This window comes from Parasteatoda tepidariorum, chromosome X1 (genome assembly GCF_043381705.1).
Source record: "Parasteatoda tepidariorum isolate YZ-2023 chromosome X1, CAS_Ptep_4.0, whole genome shotgun sequence".
NCBI classification, from domain to species: Eukaryota; Metazoa; Arthropoda; class Arachnida; order Araneae; family Theridiidae; genus Parasteatoda; species Parasteatoda tepidariorum.
In genome coordinates this window covers 147,054-171,332 of record NC_092214.1, presented here as the reverse complement: position 1 = coordinate 171,332, position 24,279 = coordinate 147,054, and the positions used below count along the sequence as shown (strand labels likewise).

General features: G+C 30.5%; 1 protein-coding gene across 3 annotated transcripts in view; it reads left to right on the top strand.

The window, feature by feature from the left end:
• LOC107455726 (protein tyrosine phosphatase domain-containing protein 1) overlaps window positions 1-24,279 on the top strand; it is a gene marked incomplete at its 3' end in the record, with an annotated part of 109,099 nt that overhangs the window by 26,201 nt on the left and 58,619 nt on the right. The window contains 3 exon segments of one of the 3 annotated variants that reach the window (XM_016073395.3): window positions 1,914-2,044; window positions 11,577-11,674; window positions 13,425-13,518. In XM_016073395.3, the coding sequence (XP_015928881.1) occupies window positions 13,433-13,518 (86 nt within the window). In that variant the 5' untranslated portion in view covers window positions 1,914-2,044; window positions 11,577-11,674; window positions 13,425-13,432. 3 annotated transcript variants of the gene reach the window in all.

The window sequence follows — 24,279 nt, the reverse complement described above, 5'->3', positions numbered from 1 at the left end:
GATGTTCTTAAGTTCCCTAGAAGAAAATACTTACATTAATGATTAGAAAGTTTTTTGGATAACCGTGAAATTTTCACAAAATTTTAAATTTTTTTTAGCGATACTATTTCGGTTATATGTCAGCATAATTTCTACTCTTGACCTTTGCAGGGAATCGAATAAAAACAGACATATTTTATCTCTAGTTTATTATTACGACGGAAATCTCTGTTATTCAATTTTACAAGAGTTTAGAAGACTATTTTTATATTCAATACAGTTCCGCAGTGGACTGATTGTAAAGACACGGTTTCAAGCAGAACACCGAAGTGAAGCATCACTGACTGCGGTCAGTAAGCGGGTGGGTGACCGCTTTGATCAGCCTGCGTAGGGACCGAGGGCACACGGGATTGGTCCTCGCTAAACTGTTCTACTGTAAAGTACTCGACTAGCACGCAGGTCGTCCAGATACCAAAGCAAGGGAGCTATCCCCTCTTCAAAGAATCAAAATTGCGATGGCATGTGTTTGGATCATTCTCAGGGATGTTTCCCAGTCTCCATCAGCCCATTGTGCAGCTCTAGTGCGAAGTAAATAAAGTACCTATCTACCTATATTCAATACACGGTAAGCATGTAAAATAAAATTGTTTCTTATTATATTAGCATGTGAAGATAAGTGTGTTCATTACAAAAGACCCTTTAAATGTCCCAATCAAGTTTAAGAAGAGATTGTTCAAATTAGAGAAGGAAAAAAAATACACAAAAATGCATCTATTGTAATGTGGAGGTAACGAGTTCGAATTCCACTGTGTCCAAGCGTGTATGTGTGTGCTGCTTTTCTCTATCTTGTGCTATCTGTATATCAATTTGACAAGGGCACTTTAGCCTAGCTTTATAAAGAGCATACAAGACTGCGTATGTGTGCCTAACAATAAATGAATAAACAGATGCATCTAGATAATAATAAATAGATGCAGGGTCAGTTAAAGTGGAATTTGAACCTACTACCTGTACGCTTCCATTTTAGGATGTTGGAACAGTCCTGATGCGTTATTTTATTTACCCTTATGTGATTTAGTAACAGTTAAGCTACTGGTTTAGTTCAGCCATGTTTTGGTATTTGTTTATATACAAAAGCAGTCCCCTCTGCAAAGGATCAAAATTGTGATGGCATGTCTTCGGATCATCCTCAGGGATGCTTCCCAGACCGTCGCCAATAGCCCATTCTGCAACTCTAGTGCGACGTAAATAAACTACAACTAAAATAACCGCAACTGCAGATTTTTAATAATTTTAAATGCTGGTAGATGTTAACCTGCAGCTTTCATAGAAAAAAAAACGCACTGACGAAAAACAATGCCGACAAGTTTACTGCACTGTTGAAATTACTTACTTTGCTTAAAATTATCTGCCCCGCAGTGGACTAATCGTAAAAGCACAATTTCCAGTATAACACTGAAGTCAAGCATCAATGACTTCGGTCAGCAAGCGGGTGGGTGACCACTTTGATCAGCCTGTGTAGGAACCGAGTGTGCGCGGTATAGGTCCTCGTTAAAGTGTTCTGTCGTAAATTCTCGATATCGTGTGCAAGTCGTCAGACTACCAAAGGGGGGAACCATCCCCTCTGCAGAGGATCAAAATTGCGATGGCATGTCTTCGGATCATCCTCAGGAGACCGTCACCAATAGCCCTTTGTTCAGCTCTAGGTAAGAGTAAATAAAGTACTTACTTACCAACTTTTGCTTAAAATTACCAAATTTTGCTCCATTTACTACCCAACAAAATCGTAATAAAAAGCATATTTTATTGTTAATTTTACTAAAAAGTCATTACCAAAGCACTTCAGTAAAAATTACTTTGTTTTTTTAGTGTTCCCATAGAGCCAGAAACAAGGTAAATTTGACCATATTCTAGTTGTTTTGACCATACTTCTTTTTCTCAGTGGGGTTAAATACTTTTTTCTAATATTGACGCATTCATATATTTTTGCTTTAATTTATAGTGCAGTGAATAAAAAACTCCTTGAATAACTTTCAATCTCATTGGATTATCCTGTATCTTAATGGTTCGATAATTTTTAAGTCTATTTTTTTTATTTCTATTTAAGTTTCCTTTGTTTACATTTTTGAAATCCTTATTTTTTTAAGTTTAAAATTTAATTTTCTTTAATATCTTCACAAATATGTTCACTATTTTGTTATTGCTATTCAATTTAACATTCTTTATATTATTTTTAATTCCATTACTTTTTATCGGTATAGCATTTTTTAACGTGGATTTCAGAAGAAATGTGTAAGGACAAGTCATTTTTATAATCCGAAAAAGTGATAAATTTTCTCCAATTTTGCATTACAACCTGTTTAACACAATTAATCACCAATTGAAATCCAATACAAGCTTTTAAATTTAATACGGCGTATGGTAAATCAGTATTTAAAATATAAAACTCAACTGGCCTAGCTATATTTCCAATTTTTAAATTTAAAGTGCAAGTTTGGTTAAGTTGCAAATTACCGTTCGTTTGTATTACGTTGGCAATTTTTTTTCCTTCTTTTTGAACTTCTAATTTTTTTAAAATTTTAGTTGGGATTATATTTAGAGTACTACCTGTGTTGACATTTAAAAACATAATTTTATTAGTCACAATCGGGTGTTTGTCATTTTTATTGTTTTCTTATTTATTTTGAGCGTATTCGGATATTATTAATTGTCAACTTTGTGTTTGCTCTCTATTGTTTATCTTTATGCTGGAACTGATTCTCAGCAGTAAAGAAATATGGTTTGCTTATACAATGTTACCCCCCTTAATAAACATTGGTGGTCCTTAATTTATCACAATATTTACAAGGACTAGGAGGTAACTCCTGAAAAACTTGGGTGAAATGTATTGTTTGTTGTTTATTTTTGTTAAATCTGTCACCCACTTTATGAAATCTAGATCTATTTTGTTATTGTTTGTTGAAATTATGACTGGGTCTGGGAAAAATTTTGCCTTTGTCGAAGATTATTATAATAATTTGAACTATCTGAGATATTAATGAATGGCCGCCTAGTTGTCCAGCCTTGAAATTGTTATCTATACCCACTTAACTTTGATTCTGGCATTTTCGTTCATTTTCATTTTGGGCAGTGGGTACATCATGAAATATTTTTGAAAAAATTTAAGTCAATCAACTGGGGTTTTGGGTTTTTTTTAGAACTAAAAGTGTTTTCCTTTGTGGGATTAATCCCATAGGCAAATCCCCAATTATATGTTCATTACTTTTTTTTCACCTTTTCTGTATGAGTTTAGGTCTTTGATTTGGCCAGAAAATTTTAAATTTTGAAAAATAGCCAAAAGGTGATATAAAATAATGTTCTTGAAAAAATTTGAATATTCCCTGAAAAGAATTACAATTTAAACAGTTATTAATAAATAATTTCAAAGATGAACACCGAATGCAATTTTGAAGATTTTTAAGTTTCCACTTTTCATTTAATTTAAAGTCTTTAGTTTATTTTTGGAAATGTTTGAGCCAGACTGCAAGCTGAACACCAATGTCGAATTCAAAGATTAATATATCTGGTTTTTCTTCAGTTTTATTTCGATTAAAATTTTAATTTTGAAAACTAGTATTTAATTCATCTTAAAAATTATTTGTATTAATTATTCCATTATTTGATGCTTCCATATAAGTGGAAAATTTCCAAACAGGGGAATTCAACAAGGTGAGAAATATTCAAACATTAAAAGTATATTTCAATAATTAAAAGTTATATGTAGAAGAAAAAAATTCAAATATTTTAATTGCTTATTTCTTTTAATCTAAGCACAATATTAAAATAAAAATCTAAATTTTACCAAAACCATAGGAACCGTAACATTTGAAGCATAAAAATAAATGATAATTCCTTTAAATAGATTTTATTTTAATTATAATATTAAATTTGACTGAATTTATTGAATAAAAAGAAAAATTTATCAAAAAGGAAAATATTTTTAATAATTGTAATAAATTTTCGAATTGTAAAAATAAACAATTCTGTTAAACGATGAAAATAAGCTCAATATATAAATAAATTAGCAATTGAAACATCAAGAATGAGAAAAAAAATAACTTGACTTCAAAATCAATAATTATTTTCGCTATTTAAACATCAATTACTTTAATAATCATAAAATATTTCGAAAATTATTATTAGAGCAGAAGTACGGATAAAAATAACTAAAATCATTAATCATCAATATAAATACCATCTAAGAAAATCAATACTATTTGTCAGATAAATATTAAGACTGATAATATTTATTTCTTATTGAAATTTATAAAAACTTTAATCAAAATATTTAAAACTAGAAATCAGCCCCCAAAGTAGTCCTACATAATTATGATAATAATATCAATCAGTATTTCCCTTCACTTAAGTAAATGAAAATCGAATTTAACTAACACTTCCTTTGCATACAAGATTTCACTGATTAATGTAATATATTTCACCAAAAAACGATTTCGAAAAGCACCGATCCTAATAAATATTTAATTTATTATCCAGCTGTACCATAAGCTAGTATAATAGTCGAATGTGTTGAAACTTTTATCATTTTTTTGACCAATGCAAATATCAACGGTAAATGAGCAAAATTGGTTTAATAGTTCTTAAATAATAAAATGTTAAAAATGTTGTATATTTAAAATTTAATATATATAATGGATTATTTGATTGATTTCGTTCAAAACGTGCTCTTTAAAAGTACATTCTTTGAAATGGCGTAAAAATTTGCTTGTCTTAAAATGTAGTATTTTTTTGCCGTTGTTAAAGAAAATAATAAAAAAAACTAATTAAAACTTGTTTTCTGCATGGTATTATCGTTGAATAAACAAATTTCATAATATTTCAGATCGCTTAAAAGGTTTTTGATAATACGCAAAAAATAAAATTGACATTAACGAGTCCAAACTATTACCTGCTTTCCCCACATTGTGGTTCCCTTCATATTTTTAGCCTCAAGCATTTGACTTTATTAAAAAACAAAAAGCTATGCTTGCTCAGAGAAAGTACGTTTTCTTTTCTTATTTCATAACTTAAAACATTGGCAATTATCAGAATATATAAAGTTAAGCCATTGAGCCATTACGATTGAGTCATAGTAAATAAAACGATCTTTGCATTTAAAGTTATTCAGAGAGATTACTTTTTTTATTTATTTTATTTATTTATTTTTTTACTTTATTGATCTTTAAAACTAACATGTCCCACAACACATAAGAAGTGTATAGTATGCAAAAAATAAAAAGAATAAAATAAATAAATTAACTTGCCTTGATAACTTTTGATCTAATGATCTGATTTTTGCGAGTTCTGCGTCAATTCGTTACACTCAGTTCGACGTGCAATTCATTCCAGAGATAGAACAATTCGTCGTGGGCACAAGTCGGAAAGGTAACAATTCTTTGTCTCCACAACTCATCGTAAGATGCATAAATAAGAACAAAATTGTATTTTTTAACCCATAAATCCCTTATATCTTGTTAATTATTAATGTTTAGTATCATTCAATTCAGAATGAAAGATTACATTGGAATGTTTCCTGGGTATCAATGCGTTCATACAAACCATTGGACTGTACAAAATATTGAAAACACTTTTACACTAACAGCTTGTTGATCATTCTAAAGAAGTCATTTCATAAATTTAGAAGTGTTAAGGGTATTAAATTTCTCATATATATCAATGATGTTTAAGACTTTGAAGAGACCAACAATAAATAAGGGGAAAACGACTTTGAACAACTTATGACAAAAAATGTAGCTATAAATTTGTCGTTTTGATTATTTGATGCAAAAATTGCGCAAAATTTCGTAATCCTAGCTTAAATATTTATGCAGATATGAATATTTTTATAAAAAGAAGACTATTTTTTTGCGTTTTATTTCATAATACTATAAAAAAAAATTTGAAAAATCAAACAAAATTTTTGGAGCAATTTAAAATTAATTACAAAATTATTGCTTTCAAATTTGAGAAAAATTCGTCTAAAACTGCGCAAGATATGACTAATTAAAGCAATTCTTTTATACTGCACGTGAGCAGGAAAAATTAAGTAATATTTTTTCTTAATTTTGTAGAGAATCGTATTTGGCAACTAATGAAAAAAAAGTCAGACTTAAATATCTTAAAAATTTTAAAAATTTCAAGCAATTTTCTAAGTATTTCTCTTTCCTTTAAGAAGAAAGCTCAAAATAATAGGCGGATATATTTTATTTTGTACTCAAGATTTATTTAAAAAAAATAACAGCATTGTTGGGATCATAAAAGCATCTTTTCTTTCACCTGTTTTCTTTCCTTATTAAATCACATTTTCGGGTTTGAATGTTTGTTGCAAGGTATTATCATTTGTTATTAAATTTTCTCCTATGATACAAATGTTATTTGTAGAAATCCCTTTATCATTTTGAGCTCTTTTTAATTAGTACACAAACTAAGTAGAAAATTGATTGAAACTTTTTTAATTTTTAAGGCATTCAAATCGGACTTTTTTCATTAGTTACCAAATACGATTCACTACAAAATTATGAAAATAAATATCTTTTTCACGCATGCGCAGTATAAAAAAAATGCTTTGCCTGCTCATATCTTGCGCAGTTTTAAGCAAATTTTTCTTAAATTTTTAAAGCAATAATTTTGTAATTTATTTCAAATTGCTCCAAACATTTTGTCCAATCGTTTTGAAATAATAGCAGAAAACGCTAGAAATTTTTTTTTTTAATAAAAATGTCCATATCTCCATAAATATTTAAGCTAGGATTAACGAAATTTTGTTCAATTATTGCATATGACAAACAAAATAACTGTCACGAGTTACAAATCTAGCGTTTCATTTTTGTCATAGGGTGTTCAAAAACTTTATTTTCCATTCGTTATTTATTATTCGTCCCTCAAACCTCTAAACGCCTTTATTGACATGTATGAGAAATCACATGATCTAAACATGTCTGAAGTTATAAAATTATTCTTTTAATAATTCTTGAGAAGGATGAAAGAATGTATTAGTTTAGAAATGTTTCCATTATTTATTATAATGTTATTTTCCATTATTTTTTCAGTTTCATTCGACTCAGTGATCAACTTGTTTAGATGTGTAATCAAATAAAAAATTTTACTTTTTGTACGAAACTATCAGTCCTTTTTAGTGATTGGCACACCAGTCAATTAAATATTTCAGGAAGTACGAGGGTACATGACGAGGGGAACAAAATTTCTTTTATGCGTTTTAGAAGTCAAGACCTCAGAGGAATACACAAAAAGGAATATTCTCTCAAAATTTAATAAAATTAATTAAAACGTAAATTTAGTTTTATGAAAAGTTACATTTTTTATTAAATTTTTTTTTCGAAAATTAGATTACTACAATATAAGTGAAAGCAAAAAGCAAGGGGAGCATCTCATGTAGGCAAGGAAAGGGACGTTTTGCTGAGAAAGGCCTCAAAATGGCCGAAATGATGTAATATTTGAATAGCTCCTTTCTAGTTTTAAGAAATAAAACTCGATATTAGATTACTACAATATAAGTCAAAGCAAAAAGCAAGGGGAGCATCTCATGTAGGCAAGGAAAGGGACGTTTTGCTGAGAAAGGCCTCAAAATGGCCGAAATGATGTAATATTTGAATAGCTCCTTTCTAGTTTTAAGAAATAAAACTCGATATTAGATTACTACAATATAAGTCAAAGCAAAAAGCAAGGGGAGCATCTCATGTAGGCAAGGAAAGGGACGTTTTGCTGAGAAAGGCCTCAAAATGGCCGAAATGATGTAATATTTGAATAGCTCCTTTCTAGTTTTAAGAAATAAAACTCGATATTAGATTACTACAATATAAGTCAAAGCAAAAAGCAAGGGGAGCATCTCATGTAGGCAAGGAAAGGGACGTTTTGCTGAGAAAGGCCTCAAAATGGCCGAAATGATGTAATATTTGAATAGCTCCTTTCTAGTTTTAAGAAATAAAACTCGATATTAGATTACTACAATAAAAGTCAAGGAGCTGCGATGACTCTGAGAATAGAGCTTTCGCCTTCCAACGAGGTGAACCGGGTTCGAATCCCAGCGATGGCTGATCGATACGAATCCGCATCCGGCTTGCACTAACCACAGTGCTGACGAGAAATATCCTCAGTGGTAGACGGATCATGGGATAGAGTCCCTTTGCCGTCAGGCTAACCGAGAGAGGTTCTCGCAGTGTTCCTTTCATTGTAATGCGGGTTAGTTCCATCAAAAAGTCCTCCACGAAAGCAAATTTCTCCCAATAGTACTTGATCCAGGAGTTCCCTTGTCTTTTGGATTGGGTTCAAAATTACATGGCTACGGAGTTGAACATTAGTAGTCGTAAACCCAGAAATTAGCTCAGCTGTTTAACGACAGTTATAAAGAAAATAAAAGCAGAAAAAAAAGGAGATGGTGAATTTCTCACATAGGCAAGTGAAGGGGCTAATCTTTTTTTGCTGAGAAAGGCCTCAAAATTGCCGAAATGAAATAATATTTGAATCACTCCTTTCTAGATTTCGCTTTAATTGACATATCATGGTAGATAAAATATCCCATTTCATCAAAAATTATCTCTACCATTAATTTAATTTTTTTAGGACCCTGCTATTAAGAAAATTTGTTGAATCGTACGAAATGGTTTCTAAATGTTAGTAAACGTTGTGTGAAATTTAAAAAATAAGCAAAAAAAAATTTACATTAGTGTCTGAAATAGTAACTTGCAAAAATAACATTTTCCCCACTAGTTATGAGAAGAATGTGGTAAGAACTTTCAAACGTTAATGGTTATTAGTATTTCTCTAAAATTTTTAAAAATGAATTTGAGAAAAGAAGGAATCATCATGTAATGTAAAGGTCACATTAAGTTGCACTGCAAAAATTAATTTTCCTAGCAAATCAAAAATGCTTCAATTATTAATAAATTAAATAACTATTAAAAATTAGCTTTAAACATATGATTTTTTTAAGTGTGTGTTAACATTTTCTGATTCGCTTTGTTAATTCTAAAGATATAGATAAAGGGGTCGATTTCATTTCAACGATAATTACTTCATCGACAGTTCGTTTCATCGACAACACTTCATCGACAGATCATTTCATCGACTAGGTTATTTATTTGATCGACAGGCCATTTTATCGACAGGGTTATTTAATCGACAGGACATCTCGTCGACAGGATCATTTCGTAGACAAGTCATTTCGTTGACAGGGTCACTTCATCGACCAGGTCATTTGGCAGACAGAGTCATTTCGTCGTCAAGGTCGTTTCGTCGACAGGGTTATTTTCGTCGACAATTTGTAGAAAAGATTATTTCGTAGGCAAAGTCATGCGTAATTTCGAAACTGTTTTTATGATTTTTTAGATTGGAATTTTTAGACGTTATGCCCCTTTCACTTCTTTGTAATTTAGTATATTTGTGTTGGAATTTTTAAATCCTAGCCTAGCCTAATGCAAAATCTTTATAATATGTTGAAGTTGACAGAAAAGAAGCTTTTAATTTGAAAATTGCCTACTCCGATGTTCACATCACGTTGCATAAATAAAACCTTTTTTACATTTGGTGTTCTAATTGTATTTTACACATTTATGTTGTATTTTACACAATTTTTTTCTAGTCATATTTAACACATTTATTTAGAAGATTAATTTTTTAACGTGCTGTATTGAAGATTAGCATCGCAAAAGCAATTGCAATAACTATCGTGAATGATTCTTGATGTAGGGAGTGAACGATGGATGAAGTTAGCCAGGAGAAAAAGACAGTATATAATGAATCTGTGAGATAATAAAACTACTTCGTCCATATGTCATTTCATTGACAAGGTCTTTTCGTTAACAGGCTATTTAAGCGACAAAAATTTTCTGTCGATAAAATGAAAATTATACTTATATAATGTTCCCCCACAATGAGAAATTCACAATAATACAGTTTAAAATCTTGTCAAAAAAAAAGGAACAAACTTTTACAATGATAACAATGGTGGTGATCGCAAAGAATTTAATCAGAAAAACATAAATCTTTTAATTAATTAGCTAGAAAAATTACTTCTTATTTCATCAAAAATTATATATTTCCAATGTTTATATCTTTCAAGCTCAGTTTATTTTTTTCACATGCAATTTTTTACTATTGACATATTAACAAAATTTTCTTACATAAAATTTCAATAATTATATATTTTCTCTTTAAAAAAATATCGATATAGGGAAAAACAAACTAAGATGTATGAGTAGCTATTACGAAGGTTGGTGAGCAAGGGGCGGAACTTCCTAGTATCATAAAAATCTTGAAAAAATGCATGTGGGAAAAGATAAAATGAAAAACCAACTTAGAAAACATATTGACAAATATTATTTATGAAAAATGTTGTTCTAAACCTCTTCCTCATGTCTTTGTCAGCTGTGTTGCTGAAGAAGAAAGTTTCTGACAATTCCGTTAGTACTTATGTGAAATTTAAATGAAATATTATTTGAAACAAAAAACTTGTTCTCGCATTTCCAGTTTATTTTATTTCTTATTTAATTAATTATTTATAACGTTTTAATGTTAATAGTTTTATTTTATCCTATGTGTTTTCCCAAACACTAATAAGTTCTTTTACCTTAAAAAATAGACATCGTTAATGTAAAAAAAAAGGAAAAGAACTCAAAATGACTCCACATTCGCGGTATGCGATGCAATCGAAATGATCGTATAAAAAATGGTTTCCTGAGTTCCAAATCAGAGGAAGGCAGGCAACCTGTCTAAATGCTTTCCCATTAAGTAATTTTTCAAGTCACTGGTCTAAGGGACCAAGGGGGAAAAAAGCACATAAGTGAAAGAGACGCATAAGTGAAAAGCCCATTCAAAGTTATAAAATGCAACATAAATTGTAATCAGAGTATGAATAAAATTATTTCTAAAGATTAAATGTTAATATTTATAATGGTTTGATATTTACTGTAACTATACAAAGAAACAAAAATGGCAACATACTTAATAACAATTTATTTTCATATTAAATAGTCCATAATAGATGTTTATTTTTCTTTTTGCCGATGAATATCAAAAACAGTTTTTTAAAGTGCATAAAAATAGGAAAAGAGAGTTTCAGTAGCTGAATTACACTGCAAATAATCACGAATAATGGCTAAACCTTCAAACGCTTTTGTATGATTTGGTGGAACTTTTTCATTAACTTCTTTATCGTTAAAACTGAATAATAGCTATCGCTATAAGTTCGCTATAACTTAACAGTCTGACTTAACAGTAAACTTAACAGTCTATCTGACAGAAAACAAGTGACGGTCACTTTCATCTTTCGTATTGCAGCTGTCCTTTTCCCAGGAAACAGCATGGGAGTAAAGTTAACAGCTGGGCTTGAGCAAAGATTCTTTCCTTAAAAAAATGTGGGTTTTCAATGTGAGAGGTGTAACAGATGAGACACCCTATTCAAAATAGCAAAAAATTTCACGAAACTAAAATAGTTAGAAAGTCGAGAAAAAGAAATTGTGTGTTTTTCTATTTAAAGAAAAAAATTACAACTTTTGTCCATTCTAAGAAAAATTTTGGCGCATAATTGAAAAATTTATTTTCAGAGCGACGCATAAACGAAAGATAATTATCCTATTGAATGATCAGAAAAAACCATCGTATAAGAAAAAGGCGCATAAAAGAGGTGGTGCATAAGCAAGAGGTATTTTTTTATGTTTTTTTTTTCAATATTTCTGAAAAATTTTATTTACTTACACGTAAATATAGAATTATCCAAAAGATCAACGCTGATAATTTTTTTTCCACAAATTTATTGTTTAAGTTAAGTCTAAAAATTTAATGAAAAAAGTTATTATAGTATTAATTTTATTTAAATCGATAAGTATATTGCATATTTAGGGCACATAACATAAACAACGACAGAAATCTGCTGCTGTTAACGTTCCCAGTGCCCGATATCTAAATAGTATTAATCTAAATATATATATTAAGTAGACCGGAAAGTAATGTCGTTACGGTGCATTTGATATTTGTCATCAAGATTTTACTTTTAATCAATAATGTATTCACCCTCGTTAGCAACAACCTTTCAATGCCGAATCTAAAATGAATCGAAATGGATCGAAAAAATGAATTGATTTTTAAGACTAACGAATATTTAATGCGCCCTTAAGGATTCATATATATATATATATATATATATATATATTAAAGCATAAATAATGTATATTGGGTAAATTTTGTAGACTCGCGCATTTAAATGAAGAAAGTGCAAAATAAAATAAAGCGGAATAGCGGAATGATTGAATTTTCATATAACAACATACGATCTTTTGAAAGATAATGTTGAATAATTAAAGTAGGCGATGTTTAAAGTGACACGTATATTAAATAAATGACTTCTTTTCGAAGAACTAATAGGATGTCTTTAAAATGCTGTCACATTAGTTTAGTCTGAAGAACGTTTAATCTCCTTAATGCTAATATTTCTTTTTACGTAAGTCACCATATTCATGGAACTATTTAAACAAATATTCGCTCACAATTATAAAACTCTTTTATTTATCGACAATTTCGTGCAAATTATGACGCACTTTTAATTTTATTTAAGAATATTTATAAATCCAAACGTTTGAACTAATTATTTAGCATGTGACTCTTCAAATCATGAGTATGTGATAATAGGATCTATTAGGTAATTATGTCAAATGCACATTGAAATATCTCTGAAAGTCTGGATACCGCTAGAGTTTTGTTAGATCAGATTAAATTAATTTGATAAGTGTTACTTAGTTTGCTTCGTAAATTATTTAAGTGAAAAAGTCGACACGTTTCGAGTGTCCGAAAACAGACACCCATTCTCAAGACTCACCAGACTTGTATGAAGAAAACAGATTTTAAAAAGAAGTGCACGAAGTTCCGACAGTAAGAATGGAAAATAAAACTAAAATTAAAATTTGTTGTTGTTGTTAATTTACGTCGCACTAGAGCTGCACAATGGGCTGTTGGCGACGGTCTGGGAAACATCCCGGAGGATGATCCGAAGACATGTCATCACAATTTTGATCCTCTGCGGAGGGGATGGCACCCCCGCTTCGGTAGCCCGACGACCTGCGCGCGAAGTCGAGCACTTTACGGTAGCACAGTTTAACGAGGACCAATAATTTCAGAAACATGGTTGTTTAGGAACTCGCGTCGTTAAAAGAACGCTATACAACGTTTCATGGCAAATTCTGTTTCATCTCATTTTAAAAGGATGAACCTAGAGATGCAGCCAACAAACTTCTCCCCACTATTTTGGATCATTTCATAGTTTTTATATGCATGCTTAAAATTGTTGAAATGTACATGAAGAGTATCAAGATAGAATTATGATAATACCCAACAATGATATTTTCTTTAACTGTATAAATATTTTTGTTTATATTAATCGTGCTTGATTTAATTTCCAGAATGAAAGATGGCATCTGAGTTAGAAGCTGCTTTGCCACCAATTACAACTGTTGGCCGTCAGCCGGTTAATTATGGTCATCCACCTTCTGCGAGGTATGATACCAAATATTTCTAGACTACCAAAAATTCTTTTGATTGTTATGCTCATTTAAAAAAAAATACAAAAGAAAAAATCTTTTTCGAATTTCTGATATAACAAGAAAATAAATTTTAGAGCTTTTTTTTAAAATTTATTTATAAAAAAAGTAATTTTTTCATATAATTCATGTGCAGTATTTTTTGCTATTTGAAGTATCAAAAATAATAAAGTGTGTAACAAATTGTAAAAGATTGAAGCAAAATTTATTACTAGGATAATCCCTTTGAATGGTCCCCTCAATTCTTATACTAAGTAATTTGTGGTTACTCATTATCTGTACTTTTAATCATGCTTTTTTTGTTTGCGAAATCTTTATTTTCAAACACCCTGATGTATGTTCAGAAATTACACCATCAAATTAATGCACGCCTATCTAGTGTATTTTAAAAACGTATGTTAATATAGATTGCCAAATATTTTGTTAGTTGATGAATTGCATTATTTTTTTTAAATTTGTCGACTAATTTCTTAGTTAATATTTATGGGGCACTCGAGATATAACGTCCGTTTTCGAATCGTTAATCGAATGTTGATAAATGTGATGATAAAAGTGACATATTGATCGAAAAACATGCTTGTTCTTCGTAGACTAACATGCCAATAATATGCTAATCGAATGTTAATAATTGTAATGATAAAAGTGACATATTGATCGAAAAAGATGTATGTACATCATAGACTAACAAAAAGATTTTATTATGATGATTATTTACTAACATTAAACAGAATTAAGTATGTAAGTAAAATTATATGTTTTGTGAAGAGGTTCATTAACCCCTTGGGGACGGGTGATTCATAAAAGCATTTGTACAAAATCAGAATCAGGATGTAAATAAATAAAAAACGGTAACTTAAATGTAGGCTTTGCTAATTTGACAAACTTACTTTGCCTTTACTTTAATTACTGGTAGTTTAAGCATAGATATATTTTTATATCTTATATCCGTCGTTGAACAGCCGACTCAATTTTTTGGGTTTATGACTACTGATGTTCAACTCCGTGGCCTTGTAATTTTGAACCAATCCAGAAGACAAGGAAACTCCTGGATCAATATCCCCAAAGGTATTGATTTGTTATGGGAACATAGAGGACTTTGCGACTCGACAGATTTAACGTGCATCAGTCACCATTTACTGCACGGGGAGTCTTTGGCCAACGGGGATCGAACCCACGACATCTTGGACATGGGTCCAGTGCCCTACCAACCAGGCTATCCCGGCCCCTTATCATAGATATAATCAATGTTAGTTCAAAGTATAACTAAATAGTTTTATTTTGAACTAGGTAATGGTGAATTAAATAAATCAAGCAATTATAACCCCTCCCACAAATAAACTGCTAGAGAACTACTTTAGCTACCAGTTTTATCTTTTTACCCTGATTGATACGGTTTTATGATGGCTCGTATTTGTGATAGTCGGCGCGAAAGGGTTAATAGTCTTTTATTACCATTTGATTGAGCATTTTTGCAAATACTATTGAAGGATTTGGGAGCTAAATAACTTCAGTAATACATTTATCAGTATTTGATATATTTCGTTAAGTTTATGTTTCGCGTTTTCACACTCGTTTGGGATCATATTTTATACAAAGACGGAAGTAGATTTGAATTCATATTTAGTGTATCTAATAAAATTTTCAGAAATTTTTTTAAAGTCATCTATTCATTTCAGATGGTCGTTATGTAATAGTCACATTCCCAAATCATTAGACTATAATGTATTTGCAAATGAACCCATGAGTCATAAAGAACTGTTAAAAAAAATGTAACTTTATATTTTAAATGATAAAAAAAAATATTCAAAATTTCATGCAGAAATGATCTTAGCACGTTCCTTTGACCTTAAAAATCAACTCGTGGAAACATTGAGTCACAAGTGAATACATACTGTGTATGTACGTTAAATAATTATTTATACTGCAAAAATTTATTCTTTTTGTTCAGTGTAACATCACCAGCCAAGTTTAAATCAAATTTTAACAATAAATAATGAATTTTGGCCTAATAATAATCGTGTGGAAGTACATTATTAAGAACGTTGTGCCGAGAAGACAACATGACCTATATTACTCCTATGCAAAATTGGGGCTAAGATTTGCTCACTTCCTTTATTTTATAAAAAAAAAAAAAAAANAAAATCAAAAAAAAAAAAAAAAAAAAAAAAAAAAAAATATGCGAAGTGCTTTCAATACAAGGAAAAAAAACATACGGACAAATAAATTCCTTTATACATCTGTTAAATAACAATTCCGAGTGAATTAAGCAAATTAAACAAAACAAGGACAGGTATAGTTTGTCTTAAAAAGGAATTCCCCCAACCATTCGTCTGGACCCGTGGCGGTGACTGTGGAAACGAGGTATAACTATTTCAATTAAGGGTGTGGGGGTTATTGTTTGGGACAGGTTTTGGCTTGGATTTGCGAGAGAAAGGGAATCTTTTTTTTGCAAGGGAATAGAGTGAAGAAAAGCTACCCTCCCTAAAATGAGCTATTCTTGTTCCTACAGCAACTGACGGTCTCAGACTTTGGGGCGGGGGGAGTTCTTACCGTAGACAAATTATAACCCCCTAACTGGCACGGAATCCCTTCTCTGTATCCCACCTAACTAGGTCCTGGTAGTGCTGACAGTCTAATGGAGAAAACAGAAAAACAAAAAAGTGTATGTAATAGTCTTGTCAAAAAAAAAAAAATAAATAAAATAACGACCACTGTTTGTTGCATCATATTTCCCCTGAATCCGCCTTTACTAATATCATCTATCATTACTTTGAGACAAGAAAGTGGACTCTTCTTGATGAACTCACAATGAAAACTAGAGCTGTCGTCAGCTTTGACTTAAGACTATCAAAGTATATTCAAACTATTATCTCAGCAGATTTTGACAAATTTCTGAATCGAAAGAAAACTTCTGAATCGAAAGAAGTCCAAGTCGAAGAAAATGATAAGAAACTACTTAATATAATGCCCCATCAGTTTTCGTTGATTTTTATATTGAATATCAAGTGAAACATAGGATATTGAACTAAATTGAAAAGTTTAGTACATTCCCTGAGTTTCAATTTATATTTTTACTTAACTTAACCCTATTCGAGATTTTTTCCAAGAATATAGATTTGTCATCTCTCATTAAGTCTTCATATTTATCTCATTTGTATTTAAAATACTCCCTTAAAATAAGCTGTTGAAACACTCAATTTGAATTGAATAAACGACATTTCTTGATATTATAGAACGCGGAATAAAAACAAAATTTCTTACAAGTAGTGTTACAACATAATATATTGATGTCATTTTATTCTTTTTTTGTATTATTTATGTCACGGATTGTCAACTACTGCTATAATGTAGCAAAATTTAATGGTAATTTTAGCTTGCTTCTGTGTGAAGAACAAAGGAGAGTACATAAACTAAGTTTAAAAAATTTTATTAATTCCTTCTTAATATTGAGAGTAGACACTATAGACATGAACATTAAAAATACAAATATTTATATGAAATTTGTAAACATTTCATTTTTACTTTTAAAATTGGTTGTTTTCAATGTTAAAATTTTAAGTTAGCTATTAATTATTTTTTTTTAAATTTTTAAGAACTGAAGCTAATATCAGTTAATAAGTTTTCTTTTTTTCATGAAATTGAATTAAACATCAGAAGTTGTATGAGAAAGAGTCTAAGCATGGAACTCATATATTTTTTAAAGTCCAAATAATAATAATAATCCAAATAACACGATTTGAATCGGTTGATTCGAATATTGATAGGAATCCCATGATTTGAATCAGTTATTTGAGCAATTTGATTCGAATATTAATCCAAATCACATGATTCGACTCACTGATCTGAATCACTTGATTCGAATAGCGATCCAAATCAATGAACCGAATTGCTTGATTCAAATAGCGATCCGAATCGCCTGATTTGAATTAGTGATTGAAATCACTTCATTTGAAGCACATTTTTTCAATCAGTGATATAAATAACTTCGTTCTAACACTGCTCTAAATCACGTGATTCGAATCACCTGATCCAAGCAGCATGATTCGAATCAGTGATCTGAATTACTTCATAAGAATAAGTAATCCGAATTACATAATTTGAATCAGGGATCTCAATCAATTGATTTGAATCAGTGATCTCAATTAATTTATTCGAATCAGTGCTCTGAATCACTTGAATCGAATATTGATCCAAATCACGTAATTCGAATCAAGGAATTCAATCACTTTATTCGATTTGTGATCCAAATTACATGATACATGATTCGAATCAGTGATTTGAATCACAGGATTTAAATCAGAGATTTAATTCACTTGCTTCAAACTATTGATCAGAATCGTACGAGTTGAATCTGTGATTTGAATCACTTGATTCGAATCACTGACCTGATTTACTTGATTTGAATAGTGATCTGAATCGCATGATTCGAATCAGTGATCTAAATAACTCCATAAGAATCAATGATTCAAATCACATGATTCGAATCAGTGATACGAATCACGTGATTCAAGAGGGTAATCTGAATCACGATTTGAATATTGATCCAAATCGCACGATTCTAATAACTGAATTGAATCACTTGATTCGAATAGTGATCCAAATCACATGGTTCGAATGAGTGATCGGAATCGCTTGATTTGAATCAATTTATTCTAATCATTAATCCGAATAGCATGATTCGAATCACTGATCTGAAATCATTTCATTCAAATAGTGATCATCTTTATACTTAACAATGATCCGAATCAGATGATTTAAATCAGTGATTTGAATCACTTGATTCGAATAATTGCTCCAAATCATTTGTTTTGAATTATTGTTACAAATTATTTGATTCGCTTCATTGATCTGAATTGTTTGATGCGAATGACTGCTTTGAATTCCTTAACTTGAATCAATAATCAAAATCACATGAATCCAATCAGTGATCTGAGTCACTTGATTCGATTTCGGCACTTTCACAGCGTTATTTTAGAGCTAACCGAGTATTTCACTGTAATTTGTGTCATGTCCCATATTTGATTTTTAAAGAAAAATTATCAATTTCATAGTCACAAAACTAATAGAAACATGCTAAGAGTAGCGACGTAAATAGTTTTAAATATGAAATGTGACGTCAGAACAATAAAAGGCAAAAAAAAAAGACAAAAAGCGAAAAAACCAAAAAAGTTGAGTATATGAAGTAAGAATCACCCTTTTTTTTTTTTTTTTTTTTTTTTTTTTTTTTTTTNTTTTTTTTTTTTTTTTTTTTTTTTTTTTTTTTTTTTGTAAATAGCATTTTTGAGAAAAAAAGAAAAGCAAATCAATTGAAACAGGAAACAACAATAAAAACTCTACTGTCATCTAAATTAATGCTGAACCTACAATCTGCCTATCCTTCCTGGAAATTAATATTCTTGAGAATTTCGGAGGCTGAAAAAAAAGCAACATCGGTTGTTTACGATAAGAAGTGTGATTAATAATTTAATAGGTCAGAAAATCAAACCTTATGAGAAGAAAAAAGATTCTCCTTATTTTTCTAAATGATTTGTGGCTCTCTCTCTCTCTTTAGCAATACCCATGTATTCTAGGGTTCATTTTATTTTTTAATACTACTAATTTTTACAAAATAAGTTAGTGTTTTTTTACTACTATTAAAGTGCAACTCCGTAGCCCAGAAATTTCACGCCCATTGCAAAACAAGAAAGCTTCTGGATCGAGCTAGTTTCGAGGAGCTCTTTTTGATGAAACTAACCAGCACATGTGGAATAAAATTACAAAAACCTTCCGTGGTTAGCCCGACCACAAGAGCAACGCCTTTTTTTTCGGCCCACTAAAAAGTATAAGAATCAAAGGTTTCAGAGGATGCGTATAAGAAAATGTATCACTGTTCATAAAAAGTTGAACTAGAACTGTTAGTATTAAAAAAGCTATTCCGAAGGAAATACAAAAGCAATTCTGGGGATTAGTGAACGCAACGAGCAAGGTCTAATTTTTTTTTTTTTGCATTGTATTCGTATCAAAATTAAAAAGATATTTTTGAATCATCTCTTCAAGAGAAAGGCAAATACGAGGAATAATTACAATAGTTAAGCTTTTTTAGAATATAATGAGCCGGGATAGCCTGGTCGGTAGGGCTCTGGGCCCATGCCCGAGAGTTCGTGCGTTCAAACCCCGTCGGCTGAAGACTCCCCGTGTAGTTGGTGACTGATGCAGGTTAAAATTCTGTCGAGTCGCAAAATCCTTCATGTTCCCATAACAAATCAACACCTCTGTGGGTACTGGATTGGAGAACGATCGTTCTCTGATTCAGGTCAAAATTAAGATCTGTGAATGAATGAATGGATGTATGAATGGGTCCGCCTTATAAATAGGTGTGACGTATGGTGTGGCGAAGTCGAATTCTTGGCCATAGATGACGCCACTGAAAATCAAGAATCGCACACTCTGCCTTAAATTTGCTCGGTTTCACCAAGCAGGCTTCACCGTGTGGCAAGTGGCATTAAAACCAACCAACCAGAATATAATAAAATTATATTGAGGCATATAAATACTGCTGTAAAAATGTTTAAAAAAATGTCTATTTTATAATCGATAAATCATTTTATCAAACTACTCACTGATTCGAATCGGTAACTGATTTGTGTCATGAATTGAATCAACAAGTGAATCAGTGATTTGAATCAATGATTCGAATCATCAAAGTGAGTCGATTCTATTAGTCACCAAAATAAAGCTGGCTAATATTTTCTGCAACAGGTAACTTCTGTAATGCTTTTTGTAAAGCCGTGTTTCTCCCTCTTCCAAAAAAAAAGTCTGGTTCAAAGAGAAGAGGGAATTCGTACATTTGTTCCGCATTTCATAGGCAGTTTTTGTTATAATTATAGTAGAATTTTTTTAAAAAATGTACATGATTGTCTAGGCATGGTTTTTGAAGGCATTTTCAGAGGCATCATGCGAAATAACTAAGCATAGAAATACAAACCATTGAACCTGAGAAAATACGCTGTGTAAAACCATTTTAAGATTAATTCATTTGATTTTATTGGGTGTAGAAATAAATTCCCGCCACTCGTCACACGATGGCATTACCAGAAGGTAATGGTGTAAAACGTCTTATTGTATGTTTGTTCATCTGGTAACAACGTAACCTTAAAGCTTTGGTGATTCCGTATTTGCATTACGCAATTGATTTCGTGCAAAAGTGTCGAGTTTTATGCCAAATAGGCATCCTTTGCGGGAACCTTTGATTTTCCTCGTTAATTTGAAGAAATCTGAAGCTGAGGCACTTCGATTTCTTGGAGAAGGACATGGTGCTTTAAGTGAGAGAAGTTGTCGTGAGTGGTTTCATAAGTTTAGAAACGGTGAGTTTGACGTGGAAGACAAAGAACACCATGGAAAGTCGAAATTGTACGAAGACATGGACATGGAAGAATTATTGGAAGAATATTCGTCCCAAACAGAAAAAGATCTAGCTCTTACAATACAAGTGACTCATCAAGCAATTTCACATCGTTTGAAATCGTTGGAAATGATCCAAAAGCAAGGAAGTTGGGTTCCGTACGAACTGAAGCCAAGAGAGATTGAACATCTATTTTTCATGAAAAATGATTTTTCTATTTGGAAATACTTCAATAGGAAGTTCTACCCCACCCACCGTATTCGCAAGATCTTGCCCCTTTGGATTATCACCTATTCCGGTCACTTGCGCATGATCTGTCTGAGCAGAAATTTACATCATTTGGAGAAACTAAGGTATTCAAAATTGTGTCGACCATTATTAAACAAATTAATATAAATTAATAAACAAGTTATGAAAAAAAATTAAATTAGATTTCTTTTAGCTAAACAAATTTTATAGTTTTAAATGAAAAAATTATTTTATTCGCTTAAAAATTTCGAACGATTATGTGAAAGTAAAATTAACGAGCCTAAGTAAAATTAAAAGGCATAAAAACATTAAATTAACAGGCCTAAACTTTCGAACTTTCTTCTGTTTCAACTTTTGAAACCACTCTTTTAATAACAAAAAAACCAAATTCGTAGATCAAAAGATCGGTTTAGTCAAAGAATTCGAAAGTTCCTGCTATTCTGTCACAGGCTGGTATTTTGGAACAGATGGTATTTTGTCTCAGATTAGTATTTTGGAACAGATGGTATTTTGTCTCAGATTAGTATTTTGGAACAGGTTGAACAGACTAGGATTTTGTCACAATCTTGCTTAATATTTTTTAGCAAGTTAAGATACCAGGAATACCAGGCATGGTGACCTGGTAGGTGAAATGCCCTTTTGATGTTCAGTCATCTGGGGTCATGTTGCTTATAATTGCATTTTCCTTATTTTCATTCTCTTCTGTGTTGCAAAAAGTAGATAAGCATTTAAATATTTTCCTAATTTTGATATTGATACATATTTTCTTTTGGAAAATAGAAAAAAAATTCTTACAAAAATTCCTTACAAACTATGGATCTTATTGTCCCCTTTCTTCTCTCCTCAGCCTTGCATTATACTCTCTCTTCACACAAGGCAATAAATATTTTAACTTTTAAAAAAGAGGTGTTAAAATTGTTAAAACTATATTCAGTATGTGAATTCAAGGACCGCTTACTTTTTCTCCCCAACTATATCTTTTTGCACTCCGAGTACTTTAATATGCTGAACTCATGTAAACACCGAATCATTTAAACAACATAGTACAATATTTTTATATAATTTTTGAAATTCATAAAAACATCTGGTTATTAATTATTAGGATATAAAAATTCGATGTGACTTTCGATGTCTACCCAGATGACGAAAAATGAAAGGTAGTATAATAGATAGTACAGAGAGGATGAATGGTAGTACAATAGTATGTAAAAAAAATACATATTTATCTATGAAATGATATTTTGTGAACGATAAAATTACTGCTGTATATTTTATCTATCGAATTAGGAACGTAAATGAAAGTAATGAGAGGAAAATTGTGTTATTTTAAACGAAGTTTAGAGTTTTCCCTTCCCTAAAGCATTTTGCCCTTAACATCTATTATCGTTCCCCTCAATAATAGTATGCAAAAAGAGGGAGAAACAATCCAGCCAAAGGAACCATACAGTTGGAGATTAAGGACACTAAAATTAATTACATTGCTTATTTTTATTACGAAATTATTTAGCGGGAGATGTTTGGCTCAAACAAAATATTTTATGAAGAATAAAATGTGATTTAGTAATGAAGCAGCAAGTTTAATAATAAAGTTTTAGGTCATTAACACTAGAAAGACAAAAACTTAGTTTAAACCTATATTGTCCAAAAGCAGTCAAAATGACTGGATTGTGAAAGAATTACTAATGCGTAAAGAAATTTGCTTAAAATTAATTTTTAAGGTTTTTTTTATATCATTTACAGTTATATAACAAGTTATTAGTAAATATTAACAATAAAACAAAATTATATGTTGTACAAAAAGTCACAAAATTCTCAGAAATTGTGTCATTATATACATTATTGTTTTTCTAATTAAAAAAGCAGTCAAAATGACTTCCTTGGGCACTCTAGTGTTAAATTTATATATTTTTTTACATCAATGAAAAATTCGGAATATTTTTTTGTAAATAGTAAATTGTATACAATAGAATAACTTCAACCCACATTTAGTTAAAAATGAATCAAAAGTATAGCACTACAGTTATTTAAATGCTTTAAATTTTTCTAACTGGTTTTTTTGCCCCCCTACAGTGTTTACTGCATTAATTACAATCGTTTTTTGGGGGACATTTAACCAAGGAGTTTACTTCGAGAATCCATGCACCACTTTACGCCACTTACTCTTTTGGGGTCATCTTCTCAGCTTCCCTTTTAAGCCTCTGAAGATCCAAATCTCTTTACCCGAAAGCGAGTCCTTTATTTCACTGGTCTTGCAATTCAATCAATGTTACATATGAAAAATGATTCTTTATTTCTTTGAATTTCGTCTAATCGCATGTCTCTCTGGCATTGCCTATTATTTTGCTATTTAAAAGATTTATTTATTTTCAATTTTTGAAGAAAATGAATCATATATCCTCAAATGATAATATCTGCAGGAAAGACAAAATCAATTATAGTTAATTATGCTATTTTTTTTTCCTTATTATTTTGAATTTTCCTTTCACATTAAAATTGCCATTAAAGGCTACATAGTACATGACATTGGGAAATTAGTGTGCTAATTCTTTTGAAAGAAAAATAATATTTAAAAAATCCATGAAAAGTTTATAATTGTTACAAAAAGGTTTGTTTCTTTAAAAAATTATTCTAAATTCGTATACTGATGTTTATTTTGATAATTTACTTTCTTCTTTAAATGTCAAAATCTGAGATCATGCTCTATTCATATTTAATCTGTTAAAGGTTTTAGCTCGATGCAAATTCGTAAAGCTTAATCAATTACATTTTAGTAAATAATCATTTTTTGCTTAAACTGTAAAATGATGTTATTCAAACTATATAATAAGTTGAAAATGAATGAGACGGCAATGCATGCAGTAAGACTATTTTTAGGTATTTAATTAACAAAACTATCAATCAATATCAGCAAAATTCACGAAATTTGTTATGTTAGAAAATGTAAATAATTTTACGAAAGTCGCGTCAGAAAGCACTGATAAGTTAACAAAGGGATCGCAACAATAATCCCAAAAATTTTTGGGGAAGGAAAGTTAGGGGGTTAAATGAATAAACGAAGAATATATATATATATATATATATAAAGCT